Source organism: Trachymyrmex cornetzi, unplaced genomic scaffold (genome assembly GCF_001594075.2).
Source record: "Trachymyrmex cornetzi isolate Tcor2-1 unplaced genomic scaffold, Tcor1.1 scaffold223, whole genome shotgun sequence".
In the NCBI taxonomy this organism is placed as follows: Eukaryota; Metazoa; Arthropoda; class Insecta; order Hymenoptera; family Formicidae; genus Trachymyrmex; species Trachymyrmex cornetzi.
In genome coordinates, this window is record NW_017296881.1 from 969,590 (window position 1) to 983,392 (window position 13,803).

General features: G+C 33.6%; 1 protein-coding gene across 5 annotated transcripts in view; it reads left to right on the forward strand.

Annotated features, from left to right (window-relative positions):
* The window catches only part of Lmpt (four and a half LIM domains protein limpet), a 130,416-nt gene that overhangs the window by 65,323 nt on the left and 51,290 nt on the right, over positions 1 to 13,803 (forward strand). The window contains exon 1 of one of the 5 annotated variants that reach the window (XM_018506103.1): positions 2,161 to 2,405. The exons of the other annotated variants lie outside the window; for them this stretch is intronic. Coding sequence (XP_018361605.1) covers positions 2,176 to 2,405 — 230 coding nt within the window. The 5' untranslated portion in view covers positions 2,161 to 2,175. Of the gene's footprint in view, positions 1 to 2,160; positions 2,406 to 13,803 lie in introns of those variants that run through there. 5 annotated transcript variants of the gene reach the window in all.

The window sequence follows — 13,803 nt, forward strand, 5'->3', positions numbered from 1 at the left end:
ACATTAGCTATATAATCTTGGACTCGCAGCAAAAGAACTGCTGGCTGTGCAGCAGAGAGAAGAGTGCACTGTTAGAAATGTTCTTAAATTTCATTAACTTTTAAGTTACATAATTGAATTTAATTTGAATTTAATTTCATGACATTACATTAAATCTAATGTATTTGTAACTAAAAAGTATATTTATGTACATGTACATAAAATTTAATGTACACGTTTACATTTAAATAACTACTGTAACTTAATTTTCAGTTAAATTCATTTATTACTTTTAATTTCGTTCATAACCATTTACATGTAAAGGAAGCTCGTGGTAACATTTCTAACAGTGTGAGGACAGTTTGCATATTTTGTACCGCTGTTCTTTGCTCCTCTGTAAAAAATATAGATCCTGAGGTTACATTCCATCCTGTAATACGTGTGTTATATTACAATCTATTGTTGAGCGGGAAATTACAATTAACGTGTACGTTACATGTAACTTGGTATTTACTGGGATGTTTGTTGAGCCTGAGGATCTAGGGTACGATCCACTTCAAATGCTTTGAAGCATTCTTTGAATGGTCAATTCGTAAAATTCTTCCTTCTGATTGGTCAACGAAGTATTTGCAGTGGATCACACTCTAGAAGAAAAAAGAATAAGCAGTCTTATTACTCCAGTGCGTATAGGACTAGGATTGATTACTTAATCTCGTAGATAAACGGAAAGTAACAAGGGAACTTATAAATCTAAGTAAGTTACATTGAGGACTGTTCTAGTCTCACCTGTTCAGCTTGCTATTAGACCTGTAACAATGAGTCATTGTTACAGATCTAACAAATGATTTTTTTTTTATCTATGCGATGTGTTTCATAAATCCCATTTGATAAGTTAAACATCGGCGCGGCGTAGACGACACTGCTTCTTGCGCCGCGCTCTGCTTGGAGTGAGGAAAACGACACCGAGATTCGGACTCTGATAATAATGTCTGATAATAATGTCTGTCACATTGTATTATAGTGAAAAAGGAAAAAATATTTCGAAAAATTTATCGCATTGTTTAAAATTTTCAAGATTCTCAGAATTCTCAATTAATAACGCCAGTTTTTCTTTTCAACATATATCGTATTAATTCCGACGTTAATTGACATATAAACTCGTAAATCATAAAATCTTTACAGACGCAACGAGCCATAATGTATGAATAAAAAAAACATTTTCAGTATTTCTACAGACACGATTTCATCGATTTGTATCTTTTATTGCTATTTACATTTAAGAAAAACGTGACTCATTGTTGTGTCGAATTATTATAATATGAAAATATTGGAAACGCAGTTGCATATGATTAATCAACGTTGTTAAATAATGCAAAAATGCATACATTTTTTTTCTCGACACATAACCAACTATATCGTGTTAATGCCGTAATGACGTATTTAATATTTACATATGCTTGATTCTTATTACGTCAACTTCTAATCGATACATACTAAAAGTAACATAATAACATTAATGTTATGATTTCCCAGTAACGTTGTAACGTTGTAACGTTACTGTAATGTTCCTGAAATATTCCAAAATGTTTCTTGCTTACTGGGTTCACACTCAACAATATAAATATAATATAACATACGGTGTTACATTACTGAGTGTGCGAAATTATAATATTAATGTTATACATATATATATATATATATATATATATTATTTTTAGTTAGTGTCGACTGTATTGTTACTATAATTCAGCGTGGACTTTTTCATAGCAAAAATTAGCTAAAGTTTCTAAAAGGCTTACATAACATTAAGTTTAATATTGAACATTAAAGATCTTTGAGGAATCGAGTTTCTCAAAAAATAAGCTTTTTAAATCATCCTCGCAAGCAAATAAATTTAACGGCAAAGACAAACACAATCGATTCGTAATCGCGTTAACGTAACTTAATTTATCAAATCACGTGTATTTTGGCAAAGTATGTTGTGCTACCACAAGCCTTAGGCAATCGCGCGTTTGGTTTGGTTTCAGTTTTATCCAATTGAAGGTCGAGGCAAGGTGTCATCGCGCGCTTTCTCAGGCGTTACTGCTTCAATAACGTGCGTTAAGATTTGCGTTCCTACCTAATTGTGCGAAATTTCCGTCAACTGCGATTAAAGTCCTGCCGACGGAGCAGTTCTTCGACGAGATCGCTAGCAAAATGGTTTGGGACAATGGGCTCTCGGTGAAAGAGGTGACGGAAATGAAGAAGAAAACGCCGCGGTTCCCTTCGCGCGAGCGGAACTTCGCGATGAGAAGACGCGGCCCTCGCAGATCCTCCCTGATCATCGGAGGGGCATCGCCGATCGGCGCCCCTCCGATCGAGCCGCAGGACGCCGCGGAACCTGATCGTCGCACGTACGAGGATCCATGCAGCAGCGATTGTAACGTGTAAGAATTTCTTTTATTTTATCGATGCGTGCACGAACCCACGTGATTTGTCGCTGTTCGACTCAATTTGTCGCATGAAAATGTGCATGCTAATGAGAGTACATTGAGTAAATTGAGTTTTCGACAAGATACAAATACATAGTTGGGCACACAAAAACAGATATTATAGATATTACCTGATCGAGATAATGATTGACGCAATTGATATCTTAATTTCGATATAAAAATTATCTAAAAACCGATTTTTATAATTAATACATCAAATGCGAAATTTTTTCACATATATAATGCACTTTCGTCAAATATATTCTGTACTATAATTAGTCATTAGATGTTTTATTTAGATGTTTTACAAAAATAGAATTATCTTGTAATTTATGTAATAAATTTTTTTAAACGGAGGAATAATCATTCGAGTAATGAAATTATACGGAAGCTTTTTATATTCAAATCGTACAAATATGTAATAATAAAGAAAATAATCGATATTAAAGGAATTATGCAAAGGTTATTAAACCATAATAAGACAAAATACGAAGGTTACTTATAAAAAAATGTATGCGAAATGACACAGTGCGGTTACTAAAGATAAATCCGACCCTTGCGATCTCGCACGAATTATACGATCAATAATTAAGAGGCGGAACGTGCAACAAATTATCTATGTCGCGTAACAATTTGCCGGTTGACGGCGGCGACGACAGCAACAGCGACCGTCGAGATGAGTTATCGTCGTGAGAGAAAACGAGATATCGTTCGCGCATAGAGGCCGACGGCTGTCCCTTCGTTGATTTAATGAGGTCATTAACGAAACATCCTCGTTATACTGGGCGTCGGTAGAAACTCGGGGGACAGTAACCTGTCCGCTTTTCACGGTTCATAAGTCCGCGCGGTGATTTATCGACGACGGCAGTAGCGGAAGATGAGCTTCTTCGGACTGTGCCTCGTATGCGCGGCTCATCGGATTCATATTATACGATCATCGGTCGAGCGACTAATCCGTTCGCAGGCCCATGATTGCAGACCCGCATGAGCGATCATAAATTCTCACGGAATCATCGCACGTGTCTTCGTTAAGACGACGCCGCAATGGACCGCTTTGATCAGCTGAGCGTGCATCACTCGTGGGCGGATGTGATAGGCGAGATATTGCCGCGGTAGTTGAGCTAAATCACAAACTCGCGAACTCTCGATAAACGGGAAATACAGAGGAGACGTTTTCTGCTTAATCGTGTTGAGTTGGCACGTCACGGAGTTCATTCTGAATTATTTTGGTCGAGCCATATATATAATAAGCGCGTGTTGAGAACGAAATTCGTCAGAACGCTTTAAATCACGGCTGATTTATCATTTTAATGATTGAAACGATTTGTAGAATGTCAATACAAAGAAAACAATTTACGTAGCGAAGAAGATATTTTGAACTAAAGAAAAATAGTTAAAAAAAATAGTAGTGAAACAATAAAAATAGATATAATGTGAAAAAGGATAATTAATAATGTTATTAATAATAGAAATAAAATATAACAAACTGTATTTTTTGCGCATTATTAAAAAGGCATGTAAAATTTTAATCTTCTTATATTATTTATTTTTATATTTTTATATTTTCTTATAAAATATCTTTTTCAAAATATTTTATAAAAAGTGAAATTAAACATCGTTACAGATATTGAATCTATTGCAATAACTATATTTTCTCCGAAGATCAGAAGTTGAAAAAAAATTGAGGATATTTAATATTACAAACAAGTATAATAATAAATAGAAATTACATCGATAAGAATAAATCAAATAAAAGAAACAATCTCATTTTCGGGTTAAATATTACATATTCAATAAAATACGGAAAAAATTATGGAATAATGCGCTATTTATGCGCTCCTCATATCCGTAAAAAAAAATTTTTGCGCTCATTCCGTTTAGCTAAAAAAAAAAATTTTTTGTGGGGGGACCGAGTAGGTAGTCAGTCAACCCCTCCCCCCTCCACCCTTTAAAAACAACCGATTTGGAAAATTAAATACACAGGGTTTATGCGCTATTTATGCGCTACTATTTCCAACCATTTTGGATATTTGCGCTACAATATTTACTCCTAAGTAAATATGACCGTTCGCTCCAAGAGGGAAGTGCCTTAAAGGTTGCAGCGCAAAAATCCAAAATAGTTGTAAATAGTAGCGCATAAATAGCGCATAAATCCTGTGTATTTAATTTTCCAAATCGATTGTTTTTAACGGGTGGGGGGGGGGAGGGGGGCTGACTGACTGCCTACTCAGCTCCCCACAAAAAAAATTTTTTTTAGCTAAACGGAATGTGCGCAAAAATTTTTTTTTTTGCGGATATCGGTAGCGCATAAATAGCGCATTATTCCATAATTTTTTCATTAAGATTTGGTTAGGGGGGGGGGGGGGGCCCAGCTAAGCAGACGTCAATAAAATCACATTGAAGTTATTCATCGTGATTACAGGATCGTCTTTTAATGTTTCTCAAGTATATTATTTAAAAACCATAATCCCCTAAAATCCGATTAAAATCATTCTTTTATATCTTCTCATGTTCCTTCCGTATTTATTTATATGTTAATGGTGCAACATCTGATGTGCTCCTAAATCTTCTCTTACGACAGACTTTGAAATATCTTAAATCGACCTGTCAGAGCTCCGCGTATATGTAATCTCGCATTAAGCCTTTCAGACATACGTATTTGCGTAATACGAACCGCATGGACATGATCTTATTGGTAGGCACGTTTCAGAAGCAGAAATTCATAAGTGATCTTTCACGATGCGCCATGATAAGTTACGCTCGCGGGATCAACACATTTGTGGTCGATAACAAAATTCGATCGATGGCCTTATAAGATTTCGTATTGCGTCGCTTTAAATCAACGAACATGCATAACTCTCACTAAAGTTGCGCAACGCGCGTACACAATGTTCCGTTCTACACTTGAGGATCAAGTATTGAGTACAAGTACACGGCCATGAGAACTTTAAATTCAATGTAAAGATAAAAACTTATGAAATAATGTGCATATATATATATATATATTGTATATAACTATATACATAGAAAATGCATTAATGTTCATTCTTTATATTAATATTGATTAATTTTAATCTCAATGTAGTTTAACTTCAATACAATTTAACTTATTTTTTATCTTCTTTTAATTTTAAGCATTAGAAAAAGATAAAGTGTAAATTAAACCAACATTGAAGTTAATCTACATTGGAAGAAATTGGTCTAAAAAATATTTCTTTTAAACTGCATTTAAAAAGTAGCTAAATTAAAAATATACAGGATGGACCATGAAAACTGTTATAAACTATTACTTCTTATAGTATAGTATATGTCAAATGAAAAATATGTTCAAACAAAAGTTTTGTGACTTCAAGGGGAACACAAGATGGAACTATTAGTTTAACCCATATTTTCAAAGCTCGTAACACTTTATGTGGGCCATCCTGTACATAAGTATGTTACAATTAATATTTCTATATTTACGTACACACGTTCACACACAGTATCGATATATGGTACCTTTATCTTAAACAGATAGTTGCAGTTTTAGTTACATATAATATAAAGAAGCATGTCGAACATATAGAATTGTATAAATATATTTCTGTGAGTCATGAACAAGAGTAATAGGAAACTATATTGTTGCAGTTGCGGTCCTGCTAAATAGAGCGGTTAATTACTAATTAAGTTGGCTATTTAAAAGGAAGGCCAACTTCAACAAATTCGCACGTGCCACACGTTCCAAGTTTACTCGAAAACTTAGTTGCCGTTTACTCACCACATACGCACGATGTCAAAATCTCGGAAGATAAATCTTTGTGCGTTCGTGAACCAGAATAAGTTGCGGACTCATTGCCAAGGTGATCTGTCCGGCAAGTCCGGTGTTTTCTGTATAGATCGCTGTTTGACTCTCGATTCTATTGAAGTTCATATCCATTGAAATATTATCTAGAAAGATAACAAACAGCCAAAAAGCGGAAAATTTTCGAGGCTGAACCTCGGATTGCGCAAAATAGAGAAGCGTTTACGAAATTTTTTATAGTGTCATAAATTATATGAATGCTAAATAGAAATGCTAAACTGATAACTCAAATTGGCATCCAGTACAAATAAATCTTAAGATAATATATTATTTAAATAGGATTTATTTTATATTTTTAAAAACGAAAACATGCACCTCTTTGAAACATATAACTAGCAATGCTAATGTGACTTCTAGATTTTCATTTTGTTTTGATTTGATTGTATACAGTTTCCGAAACAACTTATACATTTTATATCATTCCTTTTAATTATAAATAATAATTTATTATTAATTATAAAATTGTATTATGACTATTATAAATACTACGAAAGTAAAAAACATAATTGTACATTCAAGATAATTGCAAAAATATAAGATTTATATATAAAAAGAAAACATAATTACGCTCTTGTCCCGAGAGGCCAAGATCCATTATTGTAATTCAGTTGTTAATGTTGCTGCTAATCATTGTTAGTACTACTGGAATTATTTGCGAGCCGTGTCTCGTAAATCTCGTACGTCGACCAAGGTGTATGTCAAGTCTAGCAATGATATGTTGCGTTTACATCCTATCTTGAAAGTGAGAGAGAGAGAGAGAGAGAGAGAAAGAGAGAGAGAGAGAGAACACATTGGTCGAAAAGGTCTGCCAAAATCTTGTCAAGTTATGTCACGTGCGACAGAACTACGCAGCTACACTGCCGAGCTTGCTGGGCTAATGTGCTCGCGCATCGAATTACTCATCAAAATTCCCTTACGTAAACCCGAACGAATTAAATGCCCGGACGTCTTCCCGACGAATGTCGCAAATGTGACGCAAATTTTTGAATACGCAATCCGCCGCCATTTATCATGGAAACTTGGTCAATGTAGGATTCCTCTGAAACCGTCATTTAATATGGCTTGCTTAACTTCCACATGGTTAACGACGTGAAATCCGACTAATTTTTAAGTGATATGCTAGTGAAGTTAAGTATTATTTTTAAAGAATTATTTTTCATATAAAAAAAATATACATTTTATATATATAATAATTATATTTTTACAATCTATTATATATATACACATATAAATGTATAATTTTATTTATCCTATATAAAATATATAATATGTATGTATATAATATAAAAAATATTTCACATTAGTAGATGTTTATAACAGGAATTTAAATTGAAATGTCCATGAGTTTATCAATTAAAGGCTCGATAATGTTTGTTTTGAACGATCACAGTCTTAATATTCACATCAAAAATTGTTTTTGAAGCGGATAGTGAGACAATTTCGATGCTCATGACGATTTAGTTTACGAACTTATTGCGAAGCGTATAATTATGTGCACACGCACTAATTAACGCGCATCTGCCAATTAAATTTTCTGAGTATTCCTTACAGTGTTAGCACGACGACTAACTTTCGCGCATTTCTTCGTGTTGCATAGTGCGTTTCAATCCGCAATATCACGGTTGGTAATTTTGTCGTAGCGGAACGCAGAGACAAGCTGGTCAATAAAATCTGCTGAGGAAATCCCCGCTGGGACAAGAATTGCGAAAAAAGAAGAAAGAAAATTATTATACTAACAATAAGTCACGAGAATTGTTCCAAGAAGTTGAGTAAAAAAGGAAATATGAATATATTAATACATATTTATATTAAGTTTTTATATTAAAGATAATCTTTGATATAAATAATAAGACGGATCTGAAATAAATATTGTCGAGTTTTCAATTGATAAACTAATTACTTTATTTCTTTCTCTTTCTCGAAGAAACATTATATATTGATTTAATATTTCTACATAATTTCTCTATTCAATATAAACCTTGATTTATTTAGGTTCTACATCAATTTGTTGTTGATAGTGTAAGCATATATTTGAAGTAAGAAGTGAAAAAACAGGAATTTTATGTTATTTAATTTCTTTTATTTTTATTCTTCCTTGTACAATCTTTTTTTTATGAAACATTTCTACCAGATAAAAGACCATGTACAAATTTTCCTTTGTAGAAATTTCTTAACCAATTTACCCTTGGCATGGCATGATGAACGTTTCTTCGCCAAGAAAGCGCGTCACTTTTACGTGCTCTCTCTGTTTAAAGATAATAAAATCCTTTACGATTAAAGTGGCGGCGGCGATGAGAATCGCATCGCGCACCGCAATCTTTCTTTGTGTAAAACGTTCTACAGCGAATTAGCAAAACGACTGTAATTAAAGTTACTGGGAACATTAAAGTGATTGGCTACTGACTCGGAATCGTGCAAATAACGGCGAACATCAATATGAGGTTAATAATGCCATAGATTTCACAGTCATAGATTTTATTACTTTCTACTATAAACGAGTTACTTTATTTTTTGCGAGTGTGAAATATTGTGAAATACTCTTCCAGGAATAACTATAAGTATGATTTGAAGTTGAATACCAATTGCAACGTACTTTGCGTACATGGAGCGATGCTCAAATTATATATTTCGAATCGCAAGTAAAATGAGGCAACTTAAATATACACGTTCGATACTAATAAGAGAAGTTAAAGAGGGTGCTGCATATCAAAACTGAATTATAGCCACTAAAAAATTTTTTTTATGATTAGGTCCATCTTTTCTAAACTTATGCAAAATTTCATATTTAAAAAATTTTACATTTCCATTGTAAATACCAAGAAAATTTAATTATTTTCTTATTATACGTGCATCTAAATAGAGATCGAAAGTTTTTCCGTTATCTATTCGCGATATGTAAACACAACGAAATTTCGTGTCATTGGATGTGCTGAATGTTTACATTGGGCCTGGCGAATGCACAAATTGAACGCGCTTCTTCTTTAACGAGCGTAGCGAAATACCACAGTGTCATTTTACATGGCAACTTACACGCTTGACACTCATTGGACCGGTGCTAAACGTCGATCTTGCAACATGATTCTTGTTTAAGCACACATTTCTCATGTTATCCTTGTTCATTTGCAGATCCAGAATTTTACGTCGAGGATAGTAACGATAAATTTACAATCTTAATGTAACTAATTAAATTAAAGTGTTAATATAATATAATGTAATTATCTCTTATAATACACACGATTAGGTCATTCGTGTCTTTCCTTTTTTTTAAATACCCAACTTTCTAAAGATATTAAAATATATTTAAGAATCACTTTATAATTTTTGTATACTTATAAAAATTGATCCAGGCATGTTGAATGACCCATCATGCATATGTAATAAAAGATCGGTCTCATCATAGTAAAAACCGTGTCGTATTAAAAGATTATATACAAATATCTGCGACTAAGTAGATTATCTAATACATAAAATATCTGAAAATCATCTAGAAGGAATAAAAAGAAGAATCAAAATGATAATTGTCTTAATATTTTCTTCAATAACGCTTAACAATTACTTACCGTAAATAAATATTTACTTGATAAAAAATGATAATTAAATCAAATTAATGGTTCTTGAACCAAATAAATATATGTTTATTGAAACAAATATTTATTAATATTTAATACATTTCTTTTCTCAGTGTAGTTAAACTTTACTAAGAGACAAACAGTTTTTACAAACAATATTTACAAATAAATGTTTTCTAAAACAGGCACAATTATTTCTTAATGATCAGAAAGAAAACAAATCAAAATATCTTTTTCAAATTTGTTCGATTCATTCACTGCATTGAGCGTTCACGGAATGAATTCGCTGAGTTATCGGAGACGGATCGGAGAAGAATCTGACGTTTCTGGATTACGAGAGGAGAGGGACACGCATAATGCAACAGTTGCATCGTCATCCAGTGAGATTCCCTTCTGCTCGACGCGTCGTTGCATCAAGCAGACGAGTCTCATTTGCGCCAAATGTTCCGGAGCCCCTCGGGAACACCCGATCGAGGCTTGCAAGCTACCTTGCGACTCGTTCGAGCATAGTGGGAGCTTTGGCCGAGCTTTCGACCACGAGCGACGAACGCGATCGTAGTCGCGCTTGCGCCATCATGATGGCGCGCTGTTTCTCGCAGTCACCCGGTATTAACTATAGGTACGCACCTACTGACGTTGTCGTCGTCACACCGCGTGGTGCCAGTTTGAAGCATGCTTCTCTTGCGGATGCACTCTTACGTGACGCGCGTGGCATAGTTTCGTTGCGTTTCTTCGTGTTGAACCGAACGTCAATTTTCCCAGACGTGATGTCGATTTTATAGCTCGCGATCGATGATTCTGGGGAAATGACGGTGACGTTAAGAAAGACTTGGTTTTCCGTTTACATCGGGATCTACGAAATGTACACTGACAGCTAGTTAGAAAACTTATGAATTTGATCACTCTCACTGCATTGAATTAAAGGCTATTTTATATAAAGTATCTAAATGCAGTGGCATAATAATAATATAACTAATTTTGACAACGAAATAATAATGTATATTCTGCTAAATAACGTAATGATATCATTATTAGGTATTTAATCGTTTAAAATATTTATACGCTTTTACATTTAACTTTGCTTCCGTTTGTATAACAATTTTTAATATATAGCTAATCTAGTGTAATGTGCAAGTGAATTCGTTATTAATCACAGAAAAACTGCACTATATATTTTACGTGTAATAACATATAATGACATAATTACAATTTGCTAAACGTCTAAACGCGTGACATAATATATGATGTATTATATTGTGAGTGCACGTGTTTGTCTTCAAGAATTTGAATCATGATATGATTCAGACGACTCTGGTATTGATGCTTATCACTATAAATAATAAAATACTTTTGTATCACTTAACATTTATCTTGATAAATACAAAACGTACGTAATAACTGCGTTTGAAGAAATTGTAAAATTTTTTTAATAGAAGAAATCTTTTACTCAATTCATTATTGGATGCAGAATACATCTTTTTCTATTAAGTTCCATACATTCTGAGATTATTGTCATTATAACGTCATAAAGGGTTGCCGTAAAATGAAACACCGTCATGTTTATCTCACTGTCATGATTATTTCGATTACTAGGTCGGTTTCTTCTGTTTGTAGTATATAAAGCAGCAGTAGAGTGAGGAAAGACGCGATTAGTCAGACATCGCGACTTTCTCCAGTTCATCTTAGGAGAACGCCCGAGATATTTCGTGCGAGACGTGGAGAAGCTGCGTTTTATCGTGCGTTATTGCGTCTATTTCCGACGAGGACTATTACGGGCGTTTATATATAGCGTGCATTTATCTAATTAATAGCTATTAGCCGCGCGTCCTCTGATTCTCGGTCGACTTGTCGGCACGATGTTGTGCTAAGTCAAAAGCTTCCGGGCGTCTTCTTCCGCGTGACACCTGTCAGTTCAACCGAGCAATTTACACCGCTGTCCGCATCGCGTGATCTATGAACTTGTGACCTACGAAAAATACATCAGAAATATTTTCGTAGATTTTGATGATGCTATCGTACGACGAGAGTTTCTCTTCCTTTTTTTTTAATTAACCTTAATATTTATTATTCTAACGTTAATTTGTCCTGTGTGATTAGGTACAATCCGAGCCAAAAGTTTGGAAGCATTTATAAAAAATTGACATTTTTAGAATTATCATTCAAAACTAGATCTCGAATTATATATATTTCTAAAACTATTGTTTATACACGTCTCCTTGGAATATGATGTTTTTTCATTATAATTATTGGTTATTGCGAAAAACATTGTCAAAGCCTCAGTCAGTAGTCGAATTAGGAGTCGAATGCTCGCACGGAATACGGAAGATCTGGGCTGAGGTAATATTTTTCGTAGTAAAATTATTCGTAATTTTTAAATGTCTTATTAACAATCAAATTATTATTTATACATGATGCTTATTATCAAAAAAATTATTAAATTATTAATTTAATATGTGACATTAATACTCCAGTTTTGTTTATGATTGCGTTTCAAGACTGAAAAAGATTTCAATGCGCGGTTTGCGGATTGAATATATAAATGCCCACCGAAATATTTACACACTAAGATCCGCTTTGGATCAAAAATGGGATTTTTCTTTCTTAATTTGACTTTTTTTTAGAATTACTTAATCAAATATTCATAACAATGTATTTTTTTAATAATAATTCTTTAGATCCAGTAATTGTTATTATTACAGAACTAAAGAATTATTTTTTTTAAAACATATTGTTATGGATATTTGAATAAGTAATAAAAATGTCAATTTTTTCGAAATGTTTTGAAACTTTTAACGTGGAATGTATATTTCATAGAGAAATAAAAGATACTATAACATGTTTCGAAATGCTTTTTATACCGCTTTTGGTAGCGATATATATTGCATTTTGCGGACAATTATTGTTCCATACATGTATCAAGATATGCCGGGAGTCCCAGTTTCAGATTTTACTCTTGGCAGAGCGAATCTGTGACTGACTAACGGGCATCCTCTCTACCACGATGATTCACCTGCGTACGAAATAGCCATTTTCCAGGTAAAGCCGTTTCCGTGATGGAAAAGCGTACGTGCCCTATTAAATAAACGTTATTGCTCTCGATTAAAGCAATCCATTAATTCACTGGGTGCGTGCCGCGTAGAGGTACCACCTTTTCTTATTTACGTCAATCAGTCTTTATACAGTTTTCATCGACGCCGGCCGGTGTATTTTATTCAGCGCGTGCAACATAATTGTGCAAAAATAGCAATTCGAATTAATGCATTTCCGCGAATCATGAAAAATGTTAACATCGAAGAGCTCGTGTTCTCTTGATTGCGTTTTTGCGATTGAATGGTGGGAATATCACATGCGGTTATTAGCAGTCATTATCTTAATTGTGCAATTCCTTTTTAAAGAGAAACAAATTAGTTTAAAAAAGAAATTGTAATCTACTTTCTAAATGTAGATCGCAACTTCTTCCTTAAACTAATTTCGAGAAACAAGCAAGTATTAAATATTTATATATTTTAGTTCCAAAATGTAACACTAATGTAGTCCTAATTACTAATGTAATTTAAGCAGTGTATGTTAAATATTTAAATATTAAAATCAATATTTTATAAAAATTCGAAAAATAAATTTACTATATGTAAAATACAATATTATTTATTATTTCCAGCGACTGGAAAATTACGTCACAAGATGTATTACAATGAATTTAATTTAGTGTAGAGTCGAAAGAGTTATTAATGTCAACGATCAAAAAATTTCATTATTTTAGCGCCTAAAAATGTTGCCATTTTTTTGACAAATCGAAGACGGACGATACGAGAAGTTGATCGCGTTCCGCTATCTTCACTGTCAGATTTATCGGGATAATCTGCCAGTCGGACAGCACACGGCACTTCGATATTATTCGCTCAACGTGTACATGAGAAACCACATGCGATCGTGAACACGTTCC